Source organism: Neovison vison, chromosome 12 (genome assembly GCF_020171115.1).
Source record: "Neovison vison isolate M4711 chromosome 12, ASM_NN_V1, whole genome shotgun sequence".
Lineage (NCBI taxonomy): Eukaryota > Metazoa > Chordata > Mammalia > Carnivora > Mustelidae > Neogale > Neogale vison.
The window spans coordinates 101,752,665-101,775,164 of NC_058102.1; the positions used below are offsets into that span (position 1 = coordinate 101,752,665).

A 22,500-nucleotide genomic window follows, 5' to 3' on the forward strand; every position below is an offset into this window, starting at 1 on the left:
AGAAAGGGGAGAGACTGGCACTAAACTAAACAATTTCAGAACGACAACATTTGCCCAGACCGACCCTTCACACAGGCTAATTGAAGGGTCCAGGAACCTCGCCAACGCCGGTCCCGCAGACCTGTAGTTCCAACCTGGCCGAAGAGCGCCACCTGGCGGCCTGCCCTCCCAACCTGGATTCTCTTTGGCCCCGCCGGAGTTCTCGAAGGCAGAGCTAGACAGACAGAACTGTCACCTCCCCCTCTACGTCATTCCGAGGACCCCGCCCCTGCTTGGAACGCGCCTCCTCCCGATGGGACTGGCCCTTAGCACCTCCCCCGCAGAACGGCCGCCCTGTTTCCCTCTCGGGCTGCAAGCCGCTCGGGTAGAAAATCTGCTTAATGTTCCCCCCAGGATCCGCCCCACCTCGTCGCCCACAGGGAGCCCGCCCCTCCCCTCATGGGAATCTGCCCCCCCCCACCGTCCTCTTCCTTCCCCTAATGGAATGTGCCGCACCGCCCTCCCTCACCCCGTCCCTGCGGAGGAAGGGGCGCCCCTGCTCTTGCTCCGCACCCTCACAGGGAGCCCCTTCCTGTCCAGAGCCCAAATCCCGGTTGGTGATGAGGCTTCCCCTCCCCTGGTCTCTGGAGGACCCCGCAGAATCACACTCCACCGCCCCGGGACCGGGCCCCAGCCCTCTCCCCTCGTCCGCCAGTGGGCGGAGCTCTGCGGGTCCAGCCCCGGGGCGGGCGGTCCCATCGTGACGTCATTTCCGTCCGGGCCTGGCCGCGGTTCGGGCTCCGTGGGCCGAGGGGGGGTACGGAGGTGGCAGCCGTGGGAGGAGGCGGCGCGGGAGGCCGAGAAGAGCAAGCCCGGACCAATCCCGCGTCTCGGGCCGCAACCCCCGATCCTGCAGCGCACCGAGAGGCTAGACCGGCCGGATGGGCCGCTGAGCCCGAATCGGGGACCGGTGAGGCTCGAGCAGAGCGGGCGGCCGGGGCCGGGGCGGGAGCGGGCCCGCGGGACTGCGGGGTCTAGGAACCTGCGATGCGGGGAGGGGAGAAGGCTAGGCCCGTCGCTTCTGCTCGCCCCGCGGGGAGGCGGGGGCCGGGGGATCGGCGGACTGGGGCGATGGGGATAGTGAGGCCAGCCCCGGGGGAGGCCAGGCGGGTGGCCGGGGAAGAAGGGGGCGAGGTGGCGGGAGTCATTGCTGGAGCTAGGGCCAGCCCTTGGGATTCGCATCCGGAACCGTGGCGTTGGGGGAGGTGGGGGGGCATGCTTCTGGCCAGGGCTTTGGGGAGAGGATGGCTGTGAGCGAGGGGAGACAGAAAACTGCGAGGCTTGGAAAAATTTTCCACGGCCCTCCTTGAGAGGTTTGAGGAGCTCTTCTCTCCCTTGAGGGTGGTGTCGAACACCACCTGGAGAGAGTCTCACTGGAGTTTGGGCGGCTCGCTTACAGCCTTTGGAAGGGACAGTATTCTGAGAGTCTCTACACGGAGCCGGCTATGCAAAAGCCCGGCTCCGTCCGCGTAGCTGAGCCTCTGCATCTTTACAGTGTGGAGCCCCCTGGAGCTAAAGTCAGGATGTTCCGCTTCATGAGGGACGTGGAGCCCGAGGATCCCATGTTCCTGATGTGAGTATTCCCTCCCCCTCCTGTTCTAGAGCACTCATCCTACTCCACTTCAGGGCTCTAAGTAGTTCAGACAGACATCTGGGTTCCCGTGGCTGGCATTGGCTGGAACCAGCTGGATACTCGGCTCCAGCACAGACTCAGAGAGGAAATAGGCATCTGTGCCACTGTTTCCCTAGGACTTTTCCATTTTGTGGGGGAGGAAGGTGTTGACTGCTTGGCCTCTCCGCCATCCACACGGTATATTCACTCCACAGGGACCCCTTTGCTATTCACCGTCAGCATATGAACCGAATGTTGTCAGGTGGCTTTGGATATAGCCCCTTCCTCAGCATCACAGATGGCAACATGCCTGGAACCAGACCTGCCAGCCGTAGGATGCAGGTAATGGTGCTGTGACTTGCCTGAGACCCAAGGAAATGCTGGGGGTGGTTAATAAGGTCCTTGATTTTTCTTGCACTTCAGCCAACTTAGCAAGTGCAGTGATCTTTTTTAGGAGTGGGGGAGGGGGTCTGGCAGAAGGGCTGTGAACCCATTTTGAGAGGAGGATGGAAAAAAAGCTGAGGCCATGGGCTCCGTTTGGGATTGTAGGGAGAGAGGAGGACGTGGTCTCTAATTTGTTCTTTATCTTTTCTTGTAGACTGGGGCTGTCTCCCCCTTTGGGATGCTGGGAATGGTGAGTCCTGATGTCCTCGTTTCCTTTCATTCTCAGACATGCTGTATACACTTAGATGTTATTTCCAAATGTGGCTCCCTGGAATAGTAACCCTAGAGTCTTTTTAGAGTGTTTGCAAAGCTCTGGGCCTGTTGTGTGCTAGGAGTCCTGTGGGTTAAAGATTCTAACTTATTGATCCCTGCATTCTAGGAGCCATCCCTGTTAGGAGAATGTAATTGCCTTGCAAAGTTTGTCTTTCTGAGGATGGAGGTGCAGTTGAAGGGCCAACAAAGATGGCTTTTGTTGTTGTTGTCTTTAGTTTTATGGCCAATCCTTTTATAGGTTGGAGTCTATTTACTTGGGTGTGCTTCCTAAAGATAGGAGGAAGTAGGACAGTAGGGAGAAAGAAAATTGGATCAGAGCAGCCGTAGAGACTGAAGAGGAAGCCAGCAGTAATACAGGAAGGGAAACACAAAGAGAACATTCTATATTCTGGTCATGCTAATGAAGAGACAGAGCAGTTGCTCCGTGTGTTGGAAGAAGAGACCGGGAAAGTGTAGCTGTGTGTCTGTCTAGCAGGTACCTAAGGAGACCATCTGAGCACTGACTATGCTTTCTTGACTCTGTTTTCCATCTCTTTGCTGCAGTCGGGTGGCTTCATGGACATGTTTGGGATGATGAACGACATGATTGGGAACATGGTGAGGCTCTGGCCCCATGCGTTTTTACAGTCTTGTTCTCAGTAATAATGACTGGCAGCACCCTTAAGTCCTCGGAGGCAGGGGCAGGGAAAAGTATGGTGATAGGCTCAAGCTGGCTGAAGTCACTGAACCCAGAGGCCACTGGATTCCCTTACCTGCCCTCACGCCTGAGTAGGAAGCAGCAACAGCAGTCTTTTAAATGTGCAATTAGGGCTCCGTGTCTTCAGGTCCCTCTTGTTTATTGTTGGACTCCGAAGAATTTGGGGGGTGCTGATGAGCCCTGAGGTTTTCTCAGTTCCCAAGTATCATGAGAAAGTGGGGGACAAGAACAGGTAGCTGAAGCGTGGGATCCCTTCCTCAGAGGGGCCATTCAGTCCTGCAGTACCTTTTCCTCCTTAGGAACACATGACAGCTGGAGGCAATTGCCAGACCTTTTCATCCTCCACTGTCATCTCCTACTCCAATACGGGGGATGGGGCCCCGAAAGTCTACCAGGAGACATCAGAGATGCGCTCGGCTCCAGGCGGGGTGAGTTGGAGGGCCTCTCCTTTCCCGGAGCGGGCAGAATGGAATAACACACAGAAAGCCTGGCTTCCTTTTTCAGGATTGGGTTGTGGGTGGTTTGTCTGTCCTGGCTTGGTGTAGCCAGGGCTTTGGAAGGGGTGGCTCAGTGTGCCGTGTTCTGCCTCATCCCAGATCCGGGAGACGCGGAGGACTGTACGGGACTCCGACAGTGGGCTAGAGCAGATGTCCATTGGGCATCACATCCGAGACCGGGCTCACATCCTCCAGCGCTCCCGAAACCACCGCACGGGGGACCAGGAGGAGCGGCAGGATTATATCAACCTGGATGAGAGTGAGCCTTCCTCCCCGCTCCATCACCCTTCTGACTCCTGGCCCAGTAGCCCCTGGTCTGGTTCCTAGGAGCTAGAAGATAGAAACGTTCTCTCTCTACCTCTGTAGATCTTTCTTGGCAAAGTTAGGGGTGGGCCCCTGGTCTTACCTCACTTGAGCCTTGTTGTCAGCTTCAGGGGCTAAGTCAGGTGCTGGCATTGTCCTCAGTAGGAGGGGCCATCTGTCAGGCCCCCCCCCCTTTTTTTCAAGTCAACAGATATTTATTAAATACTTACTGTGTGCTTGGGATGATGCTCCTTAGCTTAATAACTGTGCCATTCCTAATTTCTTTCTTCAGTAGTCATACTTCTGGGCTGCTGGTGGCTTCCATGTTGCAATCACTGTTGGCTGTTAGCTAGTGGAACCATATTGTTAGCTAGTGGAACCAGATTCTAAGAAAAGAAATTGCTGCTCTTCCTCAACACATCCCCATGCATAATACTTTCCAGGCTTTGCCCTGTTTCTTCATCTTAGAAGGCTGTGGCTCACTCTTGCATCTGCTTCCAGAAGCCAGCCTATATACTTAAGGGGTCACCTCTGGTCTCTGTGCTCTTCAGGTGAGGCCGCAGCGTTTGATGATGAATGGCGGAGGGAGACGTCCCGGTTCCGGCAGCAGCGCCCCCTGGAATTCCGGCGGCATGAGGCTTCAGGGGGTGGGGGACGAAGGGCTGAGGGGCCTCCTCGCCTGGCTATACAGGGACCTGACGACTCCCCCTCCCGACAGTCCCGCCGCTATGACTGGTGAGGGCCCTATGCCCTCAGCCTCTCTTGTAAGTACTGAGGGGGAGGAGTAGGTGAGGTGTGGAGCACGAAGGGGGGTTGAGGAGTGGACCTTTGCCCAGGCCTCTACCACGAGGAGGCAGCAGTCCATGTGCCCAGCAGATGCTGCCTTTTGGTGGTATAAGTTTTCTTTGGTTTGGAAAGAGAAGAATGCTGTCCCTGGAAGAGGGGATTAAACGCAACTCCCCACTTTTATATTTGTCTTTCTTTTGACCTGTGCTCTTTTCTCTTCCCCTTCCAGGTACAGGCTGAGAGGCTGAGAAATCGTCCCCTGTAATAACATTTTCCTCTCCAACTCCCACTCCCAATTTAATATTAAATTAACAGGCAAGCTGGCCCCCACCTCTCCCTGGGGGTCTCAGGGAGAACCTTTCACTGCCCCCTTTACCTACTTTTCCCTTCTTTAATCCCCTACCATGATGACTCCACTTCTCCTCTATCTGCTAACTTGATTTTTCATTTTGCTGCTCCATCTTTGAATCTCCTCACCTTCCCCATTCTACCCTTGTCATGCATTGAAGGGGCTTTTGGGGTGAGCTCTGGGTTTAGGGGCTTCCTCCATCCCTCAGCTACCTTGGGTCTTTTGCCACCTCCTCCTCAGATCCCCCCCCTGCAGGGGCCATAACCCGCATTCGGGGCTGTGTGTGGAGGGAGAGGACTGGCTCCCAACCCTTTCCCCCTTCTCCCCCTGCACATCACAGAAATCTTCCCTACACCTTTCTCTACCTTTATTTTTTGATTTGTGCAACTTGGAACTAGGTGTTTATGGAATAAAGGAGAATGGAAAAAAAAAAAAAAAAGACCAAGTAGAATTCTGGCTGTACTTTTTGATCTTGTCCCGGTTCAGTTTCAACCTTCCTGTCTCCCAGTTCCCTTCTTGCGTTCCCTCTGTCTCCACATGTGGCCTTCTTGAGTTCAAGCCCAGTACCTCAGTGGTAATGACCATGGGCCTGGCAGAGCCTGGCAGATAGGAACCAGCTGTGGAAGTCAGCTGGCCTAGGGCGGGTGGGTGAAGACACTAGCAGTGGCCTTGCTGGCTGTCTCCCTTGCTTTTGCTGTCTCTTCACATGTCCAGGGGAGCATAGGGCCAGTCTCTTAGGTGCCTGAGGGTTTTGCTGCCTCTTGACTCTTCGGGCCGAGTTTGGCCCCTGGGCTGTGGGTGGGAACGCTTGTCGTAAGGAGCAGGAAGGCACAGGCCTTCACTGGGGAGGCATCTAGGAGTCAGCAATGTTCTCCCACTCTCAGTTGTTGAGAATTTGAGCCCAGGGAGGGAGACCAGAGAAGAAAACTAATCTGGAACCTGAGCGGTGCTGAAAGGGCATGAGGTGCTCAAATTTCTCAAGATGTTCGCTCTTGCTTGACCTGGCGTGGCCAAATGGGTCATTCTGTTCTTGGGAACTTACTTAAGGATGGTCAATGCTCATAAAGGGCTGATGATGGTTTCTTTTTTATAAAAATCTTCAGTTCTTTTCAGTCTATGGTAAAGTGAAAAAAAAAGAAAAAAACAACAGAAAAAAAAATGGGACAACAGGGGTGCCTGGCTGGCTCAGTAGAGCACGCAACTCTCAATCTCGGGGTCGTGAGTTCAGGCCCCACACTGGCTGAAGAGCTTACATAGAAAACAAACACACACACACTCACACACAACTCAAGACTCTGGCTCTTCTCAAGGAAGGGAGGATCTTTCCATGTCCTCTGTGAAGAAACAGACTCCAGAGCCTGTCTGGTTGCTGACTACAGAGGGATAAAGCCTAGTGTGACAACCAGGCACTGACTTGGTATCTCAGGGCAGGTACCAAAACCTCATTAAATGGGGCTGGTGAAGAGGCGTGAGCAGGGTTAAGGGAACCAATCCTACAGCTAAGAGAACCCAGCAATCTCAGGAGTCAAACAGGTACAGGTACCCCACCCCCCACTATCCAAAAGCAGAATGTTGCTGTGAAACCTTTTCGTAAGGTGAAATGGCACAAAGCGAACAGATTACCATTAACTGACATGGAAAAGCTCTTGAGCATTCCCAGACCCGAAATAACAACCTCTTGAATTTTGCTGAAACCATCTCGCTAAGGGACGCACAAAATAGAGCTCCCAGGCAGTTCAAAGCTAGGCCAGAGGCGGGGAGCTGAGCAGAACTCCGGGGGCAGGAGCTCGGTGGGACCTAAATTGCTGCAGAAGAAACGCTGAGAGCTGTTTCCACTTTGTCTCATAAAAGCAAAAATCCATATTTCCTTGTGTTAGCCAAAACTAGTATTAATGCTGTCTTTTGTGAAAGCGAAGTGGTGTGGTGTGAACTTTGGAAAAACTTTGGGGGGGGGGTGCCTGTAGAGAGAATTCATCTTCACCTGGGTTGCTGAATTACAGATGTTGGGACTCAGTGAGCACAGCCCTCAGTCTGAGGGGGTCCCCTGGGCTCTGTTGGAATAGACAGATTTACTTCCTCTGGGAGTGGGAGCGCTCTCCTCAGTCTCCTGAGGGGCCCACCATTGAAAGAGTGTGAGCCCTGTAAAAGATGCCCAGAGACTGGGTCCTCACCTGCGCCGCCAACCCAGCCGAATGGTCTTGGGCAGGTCCTCCACTTCCTGGGCCTCCGCTCCGAAGTTCCCTACTACCTAGAAAACTTCATGCCCGGCCTGCCAACCTGGATTTCAGTCACAGTGCCCACACTCACGGGCATGGTTCTCAGTGGGGGCTGGAGCAGGGCAAGGGTTGCTCTGATCTCAATCTAGGTGAGTCAACCCAAGTGTTTCCCAAGCTCTGCCGAGTAGGTCCTGGCTTTCAGACACATGAACTCGTTTTCACCTCTACTCCCTGCTCTTGGGTGAGGACCACCCTTCAGCCCAGCACTCATTCCTAGGGCCTGTGACTAGTGAGTAGGGAGGGATAGGTTGTGGGGAATCAGTTAGCAGCAGCCACCAAGTGAGGGGCTCAAGAACCAGCCCCCTGGCACTTCCTGACCTGTTTGCCATTGTGGGGTGAGGCCCAGGGGACAGAGAAGGAAGGAACTCTCGGGAAGGAAGCTGACATTTTATTTCTGGTCAGCTCTCCAACTGGACCCTGGTCTCATTCACAACAGCCATCCGCTCATCCGGGGGACATGGTCAGACTCATTATTTTCCTGCATGGCTTGGGGGAATGAATTATCTAGAAGAGTGAAATGATGAATACAGCCTGGCATGAGCAAGACCCGGCTCTACCACTTAGCTCTGACGGGAGAGATTCTTAATCTCTCAACATCAGTTTCCCACTTTGTAAAATGGGCCTTTCTAGGTGCTGATGGCGCTGGGGACATGGGTCCATACCGCAGAAGAGTGAGAAATCTGTGAATTAGTACAGAGAAAGCATTTGACACAGTATATGGGATATAAATGACTGATTTCTCCCAGATTATTCTGTCTTGCTCCTTTTTTTTTTTTTCTTTCAAGGTTTTATTTATTCGTTTGACAGAAAGAGAGCGCACAGGAAGGGGGAGCGGCAAGCAGAGAGAGCAGGGAGCCTGATGGGGACTCCATCCCAGGACCCCGGGATCAAGACCTGAGCAGAAGGCAGATGCTTAATGACTGAGCCGCCCCCGGGTCCCATCGTGCCTCAACTTTACAGACTAACAAGTAGAAACAAAGGTTTGGCCACTCTGACCCAGCCCTGCTTGCAGTTTGGGTTGTTTTCTGTCCTTGACTAACAAAGAACCTTGGGTCCTCCTCCCCCTCTACCTCATGCCCCCTTCCTCTGTCCTGCAATCCAAAGCCCAAGTCACAAACCGGTTACCCAGAGAACCAGGAGCTGATCCACAAGAAGAACGCAGTATTTCAGTCTCCCAGCCCACGTAGTCCAAGTCCACTTACATACTTCATGCACCTGCCCCGCCCTGATGCTCCCCAGCCTGGGCTTGAGTCCTCCCAAGGGCTGAGAGAGCCGCAAGGGCCAAGCTCTCCTTCTCCCAGGCCATTCCAGTTGGGATAGGGCTGAGAAAAAAGTAGCCTTTACTTCTCTCCCTCTTAGACGTCACTGGGGTCTTCAGATAGGAGAGGTGGGATCTAGGTGAGGCTGCTAGAAGCTGGGGAGGTGAAAAACTGGGGGCACAGGGAGGGAAGTTGGGTACCTGGTTCTCCTAAGCAGTGTCCCAACTAGCCTCTGTCCCAGGGGAGAGACTGTAGGACCACAGCTGGCATGGCGGGAGGGGAGTGCACTCGAGAGGCCCGGATGCCAAAGGCCAGCAGAGCTGCTATGGAAGGTAGGCAGAGAGGGCTGACAGCTCTGGGCCTTCCCATCCTCAATGTCCACCCTGAAATGGTAACTCTAGGGAGACCAGGACAGGCATGTAATACTTCTCCCTCTGGGCTCAGTACTACTCCTCCTCCTGCTTCCCCACCATCCCCACTCTGGACTATCCCTGGGATTGAGATGAAATAAGTTAGTACTCAGAGTTCCTTGCCCTTTCTCTGCCTTTTATGATTCTTTTCTTCTCTGAGGTCCTTATCTTTTGCATAGGAATAAGATGCTATCCGCCCCCACACCCCCTCCCCACGGCCCTTAACCTCAGCATCCATCCCATCCTCTTCATCTGCTGTCACCTGCCACCTGGGGATCTTGCAGGTTCTGGACAATTCTCTCCAAGATGACAGTGTTCTCCAGCCAAGAGTTCAACCCAGTGTCTGAGCCGTCTGAGGCTAGGCCGTTTGGACACATGAAGCTGGAGCATAGGAGAGGGGGCATGGGAAAGGGTCATGGAGGTGGCATTGAGTCTCTAAAAGGGGGAGCAGAAATACCTTAGGCAAGGTCAAGGTCACACTGAGGTGAGAAATGGTTTGATGGACAGGTTCTTAGAAAGCTACGGGTGAATTTAGTCGAGATATCCCGGATTTGTGTGTGTTGGAGGGTGGGTGGAGTTCCCAATATACAGGGAACATGGCAGGGAAGGACAGAGGCTGATTCCCAATTCAAATCTTAATTAATTAATTAATTTAAAAAGATTATTTATTTATTTATTTATTTGACAGAGAGGTCACAAGTAGTCAGAGAGGCAGGCGGGGATGGGGGGGAGCGGGCTCCCCGTTAAGCAGAGAGCCCGATGTGGGGCTCTATCCCAGAACCCTGAGATCACGACCCTAGCCAAAGGCAGAGACTTAACCCCAGTGAGCCACCCAGGCGCTCCCAAATCTTAATTTAAACAAACCCAGTATATGATATAAATAAATAATACATTTAGAATTAGAGACCTTACAGGTGACCTTCTCACCCCAGACCTACTAAAGCAGAATGTCCAGGTTGGAGAGGATTCCAATGCAGCTTAGCAACAGTTACAGAGATCCTCCAAACCCCCGCTCCTATGTCACTGCTTAAGAAACAGAGGTGACTTGCTTGCACGCCATGCAGCTAGCTACCTAGCAGCGCTCCAAGAGCCAGGACTCAAAATCCAGACTGACACAAACTATACCAACATGCTATAAATTCCTTGATGATTTGTAAAAACTTTTAATTTACATTAAAGTTTACTCAAGTAACCACACCATATTTCAAATGATGAATGCCAGTAGCCCAGTATGTCGTTTTTTAAATCTTGCATTTTTTTTAAAGCATTTAATAAAATTGCTATGTGTGTGGGGAGCCTGGGTGGCTCAGTCGTTAAGTGTCTGCCTTCGGCTCAGGTCATGATCCCAGGGTCCTGGAATCGAGCCCCGAGGGTTGGGCTCCCTGCTCAGCGGGAAGCATGCTTCTCCCTCTCCCACTCCCCCTGCTTGTGTTCCCTCTCTTGCTTTCTTTGCCAAATAAAAAAAAACTTAAAAAATTGTTCTCTGTGTGTGTGTGTGTGTGTGTGTACTTTTGGGTAAGTTTTAACACATGCGGATTTGTGTAAGCACCCCCATAGTCAGGATCCAAACAGTTCCATCACCCTGAACACCTTCCTGCCGCTTCTCTGTAGTCACACCCTTCCTCAAATCTTAACCTTGACAACCACCGATATGTTCTCTGTTGCTATAATTCTGCCATTTCCAGAATGTCATAGAATGAAGTCATAGATGAGAGTAGCTCCTTGACTCAGCATAATGCCTTTGAGATTCAGTCGTGTTGTGGCATGTATTAATAGTTTACTCCTTTTTATTGTTGAGTAGTATTCTGTGTGTTTATAATCTGTATCCATTCACCTGTCTGAGGATACTCTAGTTTCCAGTTTGGGGGCATAGGAACAGAGCTGCTATAAACACTTGTGCACATGTTTTTGTGTGTATGTATCTTAATTTTTTAAGGAATGCAATGGAGTGGGATTGCTAGGTCATATGGTAAGTGCGTATTTATAAGAAAATGCCAAGGGGTGCCTGGGTGGCTCAGTGGGTTAAAGCCTCTGCCTTCGGCTAAGGTCATGATCTCAGGGTCCTGGGATCAAGCCTGGAATCAGGCTCTCTGCTGGTGGGGAGCCTGCTTCCCCCTCTCTCTCTGCCTGCCTCTCTGCCTACTTGTGATCTCTCCCTCTCTGTCAAATAAATAAATAAAATCTTTTTAAAAAGAAAAGAAAGAAAGGAAAAGAAAAGAAAAGAAGAGAAAAACAAAAAAGAGAAGAAAGGAAAATGCCAAGCTTTTCCGGGGTGGCTGCACCATTTTGCATTCCCACTGGCAAGGTAAGAGAGTTCCGGTTGCTTTGCGTCCTTGCCAGTGGTTAGTATGTCAGTTTTTATTTTATTTACCCATTCCATTAAGTGCGTAGGTGTTCTTCTATTTATTCTAATAGGTATCTTGTCATGGTTTTAATTTGTATTTCCCTAGTGACTAATGATGTTGAGCGTTTCGTCATTGCTTATTTGCCATCATTACAACCTCTTTGATGAAGTGTCTGCTTAAGTCTTCCTGCCATTTTTCAAAATTGGATTGTTTATTTCCTTCCTGTTGAGTTTTGAGAGTTCTTTATATATTCTGGTAAGAAGTCCTTTGTTAAATGGCATTTGTAAACAATTCTTTCCCATTCTGTAGTTTGTCTTTTCCTCCTCTCCACATCATCTTTTTCTTTTCTCCTTCTTTCTTTTTTTTAAAAAAGATTTTATTTATGTATTTGACAGACAAAGATCACAAGCAGGCAGAGAGGCAGGCAGAGAGAGAGGAAGGGAAGCAGGCTCCCTGCTGAGCAGAGAGCCCGATGCAGGGCTCCATCCCAAGACCCCGGGATCATGACCTGAGCTGAAGTCAGAGGCTTTAACCCACTGAGCCACCCAGGCGCCTCTCTCCCTTTTTTTTTCTTTTTTCCTTGAAATCTTTTTCAAAGCAAAAGTTGTAATTAAGATGAAGTCCAACTTACCGCTATTTTCTCTTATATCATATTTTGGGTGTCATATCTAAAAACACTTTGCCTAACTCTGGATAACTGAGATTTTCTCCTATGTTATCTCCTAAAAGCTTTGTAGTTGTGCATTTGATATTTAGATCTTTCTTTTTCCTTGGGTGAGTTTTGGTAGCATATGGTTTTCATGAAGTTGGTCCATTTCATCTGAATTATTGGATTTAGGGGTGCCTGGGTGGCTCAGTCAATTAAATGGCTGCCTTAGGCTCAGCTCATGATCCTGGGATTGAGCCCCATGTTGGGCTCCCTGCTCAGTGGAGAGCCTGCTTTTCCCTCTCCCTCTGTCTGTCACTCTGCCTACTTGTGCTCTCTTTCTGTCAAATAAATAAATAAAATCTTAAAAAAAATAGATTGTTGAGGGGGCGCCTGGGTGGCTCAGTGGGTTAAGCCTCTCTCTGCCTTTGGCTCAGGTCATGATCTCAAGGTCCTGGGATGGAGTCCCGCATTGGGCTCTCTGCTCTGCGGGGAGGCTGCTTCCCCCCTCCCATCTCTGCCTGCCTCTCTGCGTACTTGTGATCTCTCTCTCACTCTCTCTCTGTCAAATAAATAAATAAAATCTTTAAATAAATAAAAAATAAATAAATTGTTGAATTTGTGTGTGTAGGACTATTTGTAGTATTTCCTTACTAACCTTTTAATGTCTGCAGGGGAGTATAGTGATATTCCTTGTTTTATTCCTGATATTGGTATTTCGTGTTGTCTCTCTTTTTAAAATTTTTTTTAAAGATTTTATTCTTAGGTAATCTCTATACCCAAAATTAGACTCAAACTCACAACTCAAGATCAAGGGTTGCATGCTTAAAAAAAAAAGAAGAAAGGAAGGAAGGAAGGAAGGAAGGAAGGAAGGATGGATGGATCTCATACTCTACCAAATGAACCAGTCAGGTACTCCTCTCTTTTTTTTTAATTAAAAAAATTTTTTTTGGTCAGTATAGCTAGAGGTTTGTCAATTGTTTTTTTAAGATTTTATTTATTTATTTATTTGACATAGAGAGATCACAAGTAGGCAGAGAGGCAGGCAGAGAGAGGGGGGAAGCAGGCTCCCCGGAAAGCAGAGAGCCCGATGTAGGATGGTCCCAGGACCCTGAGATCATGACCTGAGCTGAAGGCAGAGGCTTAACCCACTGAGCCACCCAGGCACCCCTAAAATATTTTTTATTTTAAGTAATTTATATACCTAACATGTGGCTCAATCTTACCCTGAGATCAAGAGTTCCTTGGCCTACAGACTGAGCCAGCTAGGCACCTCTAAGTTTCATTGTTCTGCTCTTATTATGTTTTCCTTCTTCTTGCTTTGTGTTTATTTTTGCTATTCATGTACCTTCTTAAGGTAGAAGTATAGATTATTTTTTTAAAAGATTTTATTTATTTATTTGACAGAGAGAGATCACAAGTAGGCAGAGAGGCATGCAGAGAGAGAGAGAGGAGGAAGCAGGCTCCCTGCTGAGCAGAGAGCCCGATGCGGGACTTGATCCCAGGATCCTGAGATCATGACCTGAGCCGAAGGCAGGGGCTTAACCCACTGAGCCACCCAGGTGCCCAGAAGTATAGATTATTGACTGGAGACCTTTCTTCTTTCCTAATATAAGCATTTGATGCTATAATTTTTCCTTAAATCACTGCTTTATCTGCATCTCACATATTTTGATATTTTATTTTTTCCTTTTTTAAAAAATGATTTTATTTACTTATTAGAGAGAGAGAGAGAGAAAGCACAAACAGGGGAAATGGCAGGGAGAGGGAGAAGCAGGCTCCCCACTGAGTGCAGTGCTCAACACAGGGCTGGATCAGGACACCGGGATCATGACCTGAGCCAAAGTACCACACTTAACCAACTGAGCTGCCCAGGTGCCTCTGTATTTTCCTTTTTGTTAAGTTTGCAATACTGTCCAATTTCTCTTGGCACTTCCTTTTTGATGATTTGGCTATTTAAAAGTATGTTGTTTAGTTTCCATGTGTTTGGAGATTTCCCTGTTATCTTTCTCTTATTGATTTCTAGTTCTAATTCCATTATGGCCAGAAAGCATACTTTGTATGACTTCAATCCTTTTAAATTTGTTGAGGTTTGTTTTATGACTCAGGACATGACCTATCTTGGTAAGTGTGTCGTGTGTATTTATTTATTTATTTATTTAAAGATTTTAATTATTCATTTGACACACACAGAGAGAAATCACAAGTAGGCAGAGAGGCAGGCGGTGGGGGGGGGCAGGCTCCCCACTGAGCAAAGAACCCGATGCGGGACTCGATCTCAGGACCCTGAGACCACGACCCAAGCCGAAGGCAGAGACTCAACCCACTAAGCCACCCAGGCACCCTGCCATGTGTATTTTTTTTTTAAAGATTTTATTTATTTATTTGACAGAGATCACAAGTAGGCAGAGAGGCGGGCAGAGAGAGAGGAAGGGAAGCAGGAACCTCCTGAGCAGAGAGCCTGATGTGGGGCTCCATCCCAGGACCCCGAGATCATGACCTGAGCTGAAGGCAGAGGCTTTAACCCACTGAGCCATGCAGGTGCCCCTGCCATGCGTATTTAAAAAGAAATTGTGATTCTTTTGTGTGGAGGAAGTGTTCTATGAATTTCAGTTAGATCCTATTGGTTGATGACAATTTTCATTTCTACATACTTCTATACATCTAATTTTGTTTACTTATTCTACTGGTTATTGCTGAGTTTTGACATTTTTAACAACAATTGTGGATCTGTCCTTTTTTTTCTCTTTAATATCTGTGAGTTTTTCCTTTTTGTATTTTGAACCTCTGTAGTTAGATGCAGAGACATTTAGAATTATGTCTTCTGGGAAAAACCGAACTTTTTAATTATTATGTACTGTTCTTCTTTACCCCTGGTCATTTTCTTTGCTCTGAAGTTAATCTGCCTTACTATAGCCAGTACAGCTTTCTTCTGATCAGTGTTTTCATGGTATATGTCTTTCTATTCTTTTACTTTTAATCCACCTATTTTATACTTAAAATGGGTTTTTTGAAGACAGCATATAGTTGGATCTTTTGTGGTTTTCTAAAGTGCATTTCGATAGTCTGTCTTTTAATTCGTGTATTTATGCTACTTACATTTAATATTAAGTGTTAATATGGTTCAATTTACTTCTATTATTTTATTATTCTGTTTGGTCCCATTTATAATTCAGCTACCTCCACTTTCAAGTCATTTTTTTTATTGTTGTTGCTTATTTGGATTTTATTTATTTGTTTGTTTATTTATTTAAGAGACAAAGCATGCTTGCACAAGCAGGGAAGAGGGGCCGAGGAAGAGGGAGAAGTAGACTCCTCATGCAGGGCTTGATCCCAGAACCCTGAGATTACGACCTGAGCTGAAGGCAGACACTTAACCAAGAAACTAGTCAGGTGCCCCTATTTGAGTATTATTAGATAGAAAGTGTTCTACCTTTTTTTTCTCACTAAATTTTTCTTTTTCTTTTCTTTTTTTTTTTTAACCTTTTTAAAAAAAGATTGTATTTATTTATTTGACAGAGAAAGACACAGCGAGGGAAGTAACAGAGGCAGTGGGACTGGGAGAGAATCAGGCTTCCCACCAAGTATGCAGCCTATGTTGGGATGGATCCCAGTACTCTGGGATCATGACCTGAGCCACCCAGCCACCCCATCTTTTTTTTTTTTTTAAATGATAGCCCTGGGGCAGGAATGGCAAGCTTTTTCTGTAAAGGGCCAGATAATATGTTAGGCTTTGCAGGTCATACAATGTCTGTTGCAATACTCGATTGGTGATGTAAACTGGTGCCACCACTGTGGAAAACAGTACGCAGGTTCCTCAAACAGTTAAAAATAGAGCTACCCTATGACCCAGTAATCACACTACTGGGTATTTACCCAAGAAAACAAAAACACTAATTCAAAGGGATACATGCACCCATATGTTGATAGCAGCATTATTTGTAGTAGCTGAACTATGGAATCCATGCACATGTCCATCGATAGATGAATGGATAAGACGATGTGGTATAGATACACAATGGAATATTATTCAGCCATAAAAAAGAATGAAATCTGGCCATTTGCAATGACAAGGATGGAGCTAGACAGTATTATACTAGATGTGCCAATAAAATTTTATTTACAAAAACAGGTAGTGCTGGTTCTGGCCTGTGGAGTGTGGCTTACTAACCTTCCTCCAGGGATTATAAAATCCACACTTACCATAGTCCACTTAGAATCTGTACTTCACTATGTCAGGTTAAATGCAGATTTTACCACCACTTTAGGCCCCTTTATTGTCTCTCCTTTGTGTTGTAGTTGTCATAGGTATTAAATCTGCAAACGCTGGAAACCCCATCAGAGTTTTATAACTTTTACTTTCAATTGTTAGAGACATTTTAAAGAACAAGAGAACAATCTATACTTACCAGATCTGTTTCTCTTCCTTCTCGATGTCCTGTTTCCTCAGTCACCATTTTTCTTCTTTCTGAAGAACTTTCTTTAGCATTTCTTTTATTTAAAAAAAAAGATTGATTTATTTGAGAGAGAGCGAGCAAGCAAAGAGAGGGACAAGGGGGAGGGACAGAGAATCCTGAAGCAGACTCCCTGCTGAGCATGGAGCCCAACATGCAGGCCCATCGCTTGACCCTGAGATCTTCACCTGAGCCAGAATCAAGAGTTGGGCACTTACAAATATTGTGAAAATGTCTATGCTACCTAAAGCAATCTACACATTTAATGCAATCCCTATCAAAATCCCATCCACTTTTTTCAAAGAAATGAAACAAATAATCCTAAAATTTATATGAAACAAGAAAAGACTTCAAATAGCCAAAGGAATATTGAAAAAGAAAGCCAAAGTTGGTGGCATCACAATTCTGGACTTTAAGCTCTATTACAAAGCTGTCATCATCAAGACAGTATGGTACTGGCACAAAAACAGGCACATAGATCAATGGGACAGAATAGAGAGCCCAGAAATAGACCCTCAACTCTGTGGTCAACTAATCTTTGACAAAGCAGGAAAGAATGTCCAATGGAGAAAAGACAGCCTCTTCAACAAATGGTGTTGGGAAAATTGGACAGCCACATGCAGAAAAATGAAATTGGACCATTTCCTTATACATGCATGAAAATAGACTCAAAATGGATGAAGGATCTCAGTGTGAGAAAGGAACCCATCAAAATCCTTGAGGAGAACACAGGCAGCAACCTATTTGACCTTAGCCGCAGCAACTTTTTCCTAGGAACATCACGAAAGGCAAGGGAAACAAAGGCAAAAATGAACTATTGGGATGTCATCACGATCAAAAGCTTTTACACAGCAAAGGAAACAGTTAACAAAACCAAAAGACAACTCACAGAATGGGAGAAGGTATTTGCAAAAGACATATAAGATAAAGGGCTAGTATCCAAAATCTATAAAGAGCTTAGCAAACTCAACACCCAGAGAATAATCCAATCAAGAAATGGGCAGAGGACATGAACAGACATTTCTGCAAAGAAGATATCCAGATAGCTAACAGACACATGAAAAAGTGCTCCACATCACTCGGCATCAGGGAAATACAAATCAAAACCACAATGAGATACCACCTCACACCAGTCAGAATGGCTAAAATTAACAAGTCAGGAAATGACAGATGCTGGTGAGGATGCGGTGAAAGGAGAACCCTCCTACACTCTTGGTGGGAATGCAAGGTGGTGCAACCACTCTGGAAAACAGCATGGAGGTTCCTCAAAAAGTTGAAAATAGAGCTACCTTACGACCCAGCAATTGCACTACTGGGTATTTACCCTAAAGATACAAACATAGTGATCCGAAGGGGCACATATACCCGAATGTTCATAACAGCAATGTCCACAATAGCCAAACTATGGAAAGAACCTAGATGTACATCAACAGATGAATGGATAAAGAAGAGGCGGTATATATATACAATGGAATACTATGCAGCCATCAAAAGAAATGAAATCATGTCATTTGCGACGATGTGGATGGAACTAGAGGGTATTATGCTTAGTGAATTAAGTCAATCTGAGAAAGACAAATATCATATGATCTCCCTGATATAAGGAAGTGGAGATGCAACGTGGGGGGTTTGGAGGATAGGAAAAGAATAAATGAAACAAGATGGGATCAGTAGGGAGACAAACCATAAGAGATTCGTAATGTCACAAAACAAACTGAGGGTGGCCAGAGGGAGGTGGGTAGGGAGAGGGTGGTGGGGTTATGGACATTGGGGAGGGTATGTGCTATGGTGAGTGCTGTGAAGTGTGTAAACCTAGCGATTCACAGACCTGTACCCCTGGGGCTAATAATACATTATATGTTCATAAAAAAATAAAAAAAATTTAAAATAATAATAAATAAGTATTCAATATTTTTTAAAAAAAGAGTTGGGCGCTTAACCAACTGAGCCACCCAGGCATCCCCGTAGCCTTTCATTTAGAGTGGTCCTGCTACTGACAAATTGTTATACTTTCCTTCACAGAAGAATATCTTTATTTTACATTAACTTCTGAGTGACATTTTCACTGGACATAGAATTTTTTTTTAAGATTTTATTTACTTGAGAGAAGATCTCACACAAGTAGGGGGAGGGGCAGCTCCCTGCTGGGCAGGGAGCTTGACGCAAGGCTCGATCCTAGGACTCCAAGATCATGACCTGAGTTGAAGGCAGATGCTCAACTGGCTGAACCACGCAGGCGCCCCCATTGGGTATAGAATTTTGAACTGACACCTTTCTTCCAGCACTTTGTTATTATTTTTTAAGATTTTATTTATTCATTTAACAGAGAGGGAGAGTGCAAGTAGGTAGAGCAGCAGGCAGTGTGGGAGGGAGAAGCAGACTCCCTGCTGAGCCAGGAGCCGGATATGGGGCTTGATCCCAGAACTCTGAGATCAGGACCTGAGCCAAAGGCAGCCATTTAAAAAACTGAGCCAACCAGGTGCCTCCCTCCCTCAGCACTTTAAGTGTGATTCTAGTTCCTCCAGCTTCTTAGTTTTGATGAGGAATCTGCAGTAATCTGAGTCATTGTTCTCTTATGTGAAATCAGTTGTTCTTCTCTAGATGTTCTGTGGATATTTTTCTATGTTCTTTATTTTCAGCAACTTGATTATGATGTCTAGTCACAGACTTGAGTATATTCTGTTTGCTCTTCACCAGGCTTCTTGAATCTGTGTATGTCTTTCACCAAACTTGGGACCATTTTAACCATGATTACTTCCAGTAATTTTTCTATTTCATACTTTTTCTCCTCACCTTCTGGGACTCTGTTGACACAAATGTTAGATCTTTTGGTCTTGTTCCACAGGTCCCTGAGATCCTGTTTTCTTTTGTTTGTCTTTTTTATTTGTCTAGATTGCATAATTAATATTGACTATCTTCAAAGTCACTCCTCTGTCATCTCCAGTCTGCTATCCAGTGAATATTTTATTTTACTCCTACTTTTCAGTTCTAAAATTTCCATCTGACTATTCCTTAGGTCTTCTATTTCTTTGCTTATACTTTCTACCTTACCATTTGTTTCGAAAGCATTCTCCCTTTCTTCTTCCAGTATGTTTATACTAACTGCTTTGAAGTCTTTGCTTTAAATTCCAACATTTGTCATGTTGGGGGTGCTTGTCTTTTCCCTCGAGAGTTTTTTTTTGTATCAGCTGGGTAATTTTAGATTGTATCCTGGATATTTTGAATATCGGTGGAGACTCTGGATCTTATTAAAACGCTAACAGGAATGTTTGTTTTAGCAGGTGATTGATGAGGTTTTGTTCTGGCAGCAACCTGTCTTCTTTGCATTGTGGTTCCAAGGTCAGTTTAATTTTCAGTTTGTGGGGCTATCCACATCAGTCCCGGATGTGTGCCACCCAGTGGTCAGTGAGACCGGACAGTGATCCACCCTGTAGCTTAATTTGTAAAGCTTTGGTAAGATGTTTAAGGTCGGGTCCGTGCTTGTGCAGATTTGAGGTGAGCCCAAGAATTCACACACAACTCTATGGGATTCTCGATTTCTCCCCTCTCTCTGATCTCCCTGATACTTTGATTCTCCGGGTCTTCCTTTCCTGATCCTCTGGCCAAAAAAGGGGGGGAGTGGCTTTAGTTTCTCTACTCTGCTGTGCATTTCCCACTTTGTGTCTGGGCTAAGCATCCAGAAAAGAAAGAAAAAAGCAGAGTGATTTACCTCAACGCTCTGGAGACCACAGCGCCTGTGCTAGAGGAATTCCCCTCCCTCAGCTTTCAGTGCCTGCCCAGCCACTGCGCCCCATTTTGCAGCTATAGCTACACTACCATGGTGCTGCCCGGGGCTAGAGGTGGGAGAGAAGGAAAAAAACTGGAGATTCCCCTACTCTCTGACCCTTAGGAGTCCCTTTCTGGCTTCTCAGACCTGCAATAAGTAGATGGCTCCAAGAGGAACTCTCTCAGTTCAGACCTGATGTACATTGCTAGGTTTGGGCCACCTCTGAGTCCACTCTGGGCAGTAATGGGGTGGGCGGGGGTGGGGGGCAATGGCAAACTCACCACTGGTTTCACGGAACTTCAAATTCCGGTTTCTTCCTCCCTGCTACCATCTACTTCTCTGTTATCTCAGAGAGTTGTCCCATGCAGCCCATCTGGGAGCACTGGGAGTGATGGGGGAGGTGTGCGCCTACTCCAGTTGCGCCTACTCCATTTATCATCTGTGTGGTCCTGAGCAAATTACATAACCTCCCAGTACCTCTTCGGTCATCTTTAGAGGCGGATAATAGTGGTATCAACTTCACAAGGCTGCTGCTTGGATTAAATGAGTTTATATATGCAAAGCACTTAGCATCATGTTTGGCTGCAGGAAGCACTTAATATTAGTCTTAAACGATCATAAAAAGATTGGACAACAGAAACAGGCACAAAGACAAAAATCACCCAGAACTCCAATGCCAAGAGGTATAACACACATTGGGATTGTATTACGCTGCCAGGTATTCCTCAACACTGTTCTTCCCACCCAGATTGCTCATCCTCCTTTCCTTCGTCAGGCCAACTGCCACTAGGGCTTCTACTTTCACTGGAAAGTAGAAGGCTTGAAGAAGGCGTTCCTGACCCCAAGTAAGATGTAGATCCTAATGCTAAATGCTTTCATGTCACCCTATACTTCTCAGCACTTATCACACTTTTAATTACTTAACCATATATTTAAGAACCTCAAAGGATAAATTCTCTCTCTTGACCTGTTACTCAAAGTTTCACCTTTGCACATCCTTCTCTTCCAGATGGTGACCCTGCGTCTCCATACCTGTCCAAGGCCCTACAGTAGAAGCCTGATCTCAGCTGATCCAATTTGGCACTAATCTGGGCAAGTCTGCTTATATAAATGGGACTTCTCAGCTCAGAGCTAAGTCAATGAGGACAGTGAAGGCATATTTATGATCCACATCCTGGAGATTCTAACTCAGTAGGAACTGGGGTGCGAGCAGGATCCAGGAATATGCATTTTCAAAAGCTCCCCTGATGTTTCTGATGCTGGTGACCCACAGAAACAGTGTCTGTAGTAGGCAACTTCCAATATGGCTTCCAATGATCCCTGCCTTCTGGCAGTCACTAGGCTGGACCTGGTGCCTGGTTAAGAGTGATGAGATACCTCTTCCACGATTAGGTTACAAGACTGATTCTGCTTTCCTGATGTGGTCTCTGGTTCTCGCTCTGATAGAGGGGGCTACCTGGGCTGCCTCTGACCAACAGCCAGCCCAGAAACAAGTTCCTCCGTCCAGCCACCTATGAGTTAGGGAATCCTGCTGACACAATGGGTGTGGATGGAAGATCCTTCCCCTTGGAACCTTGAGATGACATGGCTCCAGCTAACTCTTTGATTGCAGCCTTGTGAGAGACCCTGAGGCAGAAAACAGTGTGCCCACATTTCTGAACCACAGAAAATGAGATAGTAAATGTGTGTTATTTTTTAATAAGTTATTTTTAAAGATTTTATTTATTTATTTGACAGAAATCACAAGTAGGCAGAGAGGCAGGCAGAGACTGAGAGGAGGAAGCAGGCTCCCTGCTGAGCAGAGAACCCGATGCGGGGCTCGATCCCAGGACCCTGAGATCATGACCTGAGTGGAAGGCAGAGGCTTAACCTACTGAACCACCCAGGCACCCGAAATGTGTATTTTTAAGCCACTAAATTTTAGGGTAATTTGTTACACCATATTGGATAACTAATACATTGCCTGGACTGCCCAAAGCCCCCTCTATTCATTCTTGTTGGAAAACACATCTAAACAGAGAATTCCCAAACTCTCTTCAATGGGATTTCACGAATACTGACTGTAGACATTGTCTTTGCTCTTGTTGTGCATGAAGACTTAGACCAGTCCAGTCATTGATTTTAGCTTCAGACACTTTGGCATAGTCTTTTAAGTGTCAACAGTTTCATGGGCATGAACTCTGAATTCTCATAAAGGCAAGTCTTCTTCCTCTTCCTCTTCCCACAGTGGTCCAGCCATAAGACCACTTAAGACTTCTGTACCCTAGGGGGATCAGTGTGTGAGAGTGTGCCCATGGTGGTTAAGATTCTTGGTTGGAAATATTCTGGTGCCCTGAGCTTGGTT

The 22,500-nt window shown here is 46.8% G+C and overlaps 1 protein-coding gene across 2 annotated transcripts; it reads left to right on the forward strand.

The window, feature by feature from the left end:
• Positions 1–762: 762 nt before the first annotated feature.
• MLF2 (myeloid leukemia factor 2) lies at positions 763–5,439 on the forward strand. 2 transcript variants are annotated; one of them, XM_044227520.1, is made up of 9 exons: positions 763–949; positions 1,535–1,612; positions 1,867–1,993; positions 2,250–2,285; positions 2,912–2,965; positions 3,365–3,493; positions 3,662–3,821; positions 4,417–4,629; positions 4,881–5,439. In XM_044227520.1, exons 2-8 carry the CDS (start codon positions 1,563–1,565, stop codon positions 4,602–4,604), a joined length of 744 nt encoding a protein of 247 aa, XP_044083455.1. In that variant the 5' UTR covers positions 763–949; positions 1,535–1,562; the 3' UTR covers positions 4,605–4,629; positions 4,881–5,439. The 2 variants fall into 2 exon arrangements, with proteins under 2 accessions (XP_044083455.1, XP_044083457.1); XM_044227522.1 differs by lacking the exon at positions 2,912–2,965.
• The last annotated feature ends 17,061 nt before the right edge of the window (positions 5,440–22,500 follow it).

Coding starts and splice junctions, on each gene's coding strand:
- MLF2 (XM_044227520.1), top strand. CDS start 1,563: ATGTTCCGCTTCATGAGGGACGTGGAGCCCGAGGATCCCATGTTCCTG. Junction 1,613..1,866: donor GAGGATCCCATGTTCCTGAT/GTGAGTATTCCC, acceptor TTCACTCCACAG/GGACCCCTTTGCTATTCACC. Junction 2,966..3,364: donor ACGACATGATTGGGAACATG/GTGAGGCTCTGG, acceptor TTTCCTCCTTAG/GAACACATGACAGCTGGAGG.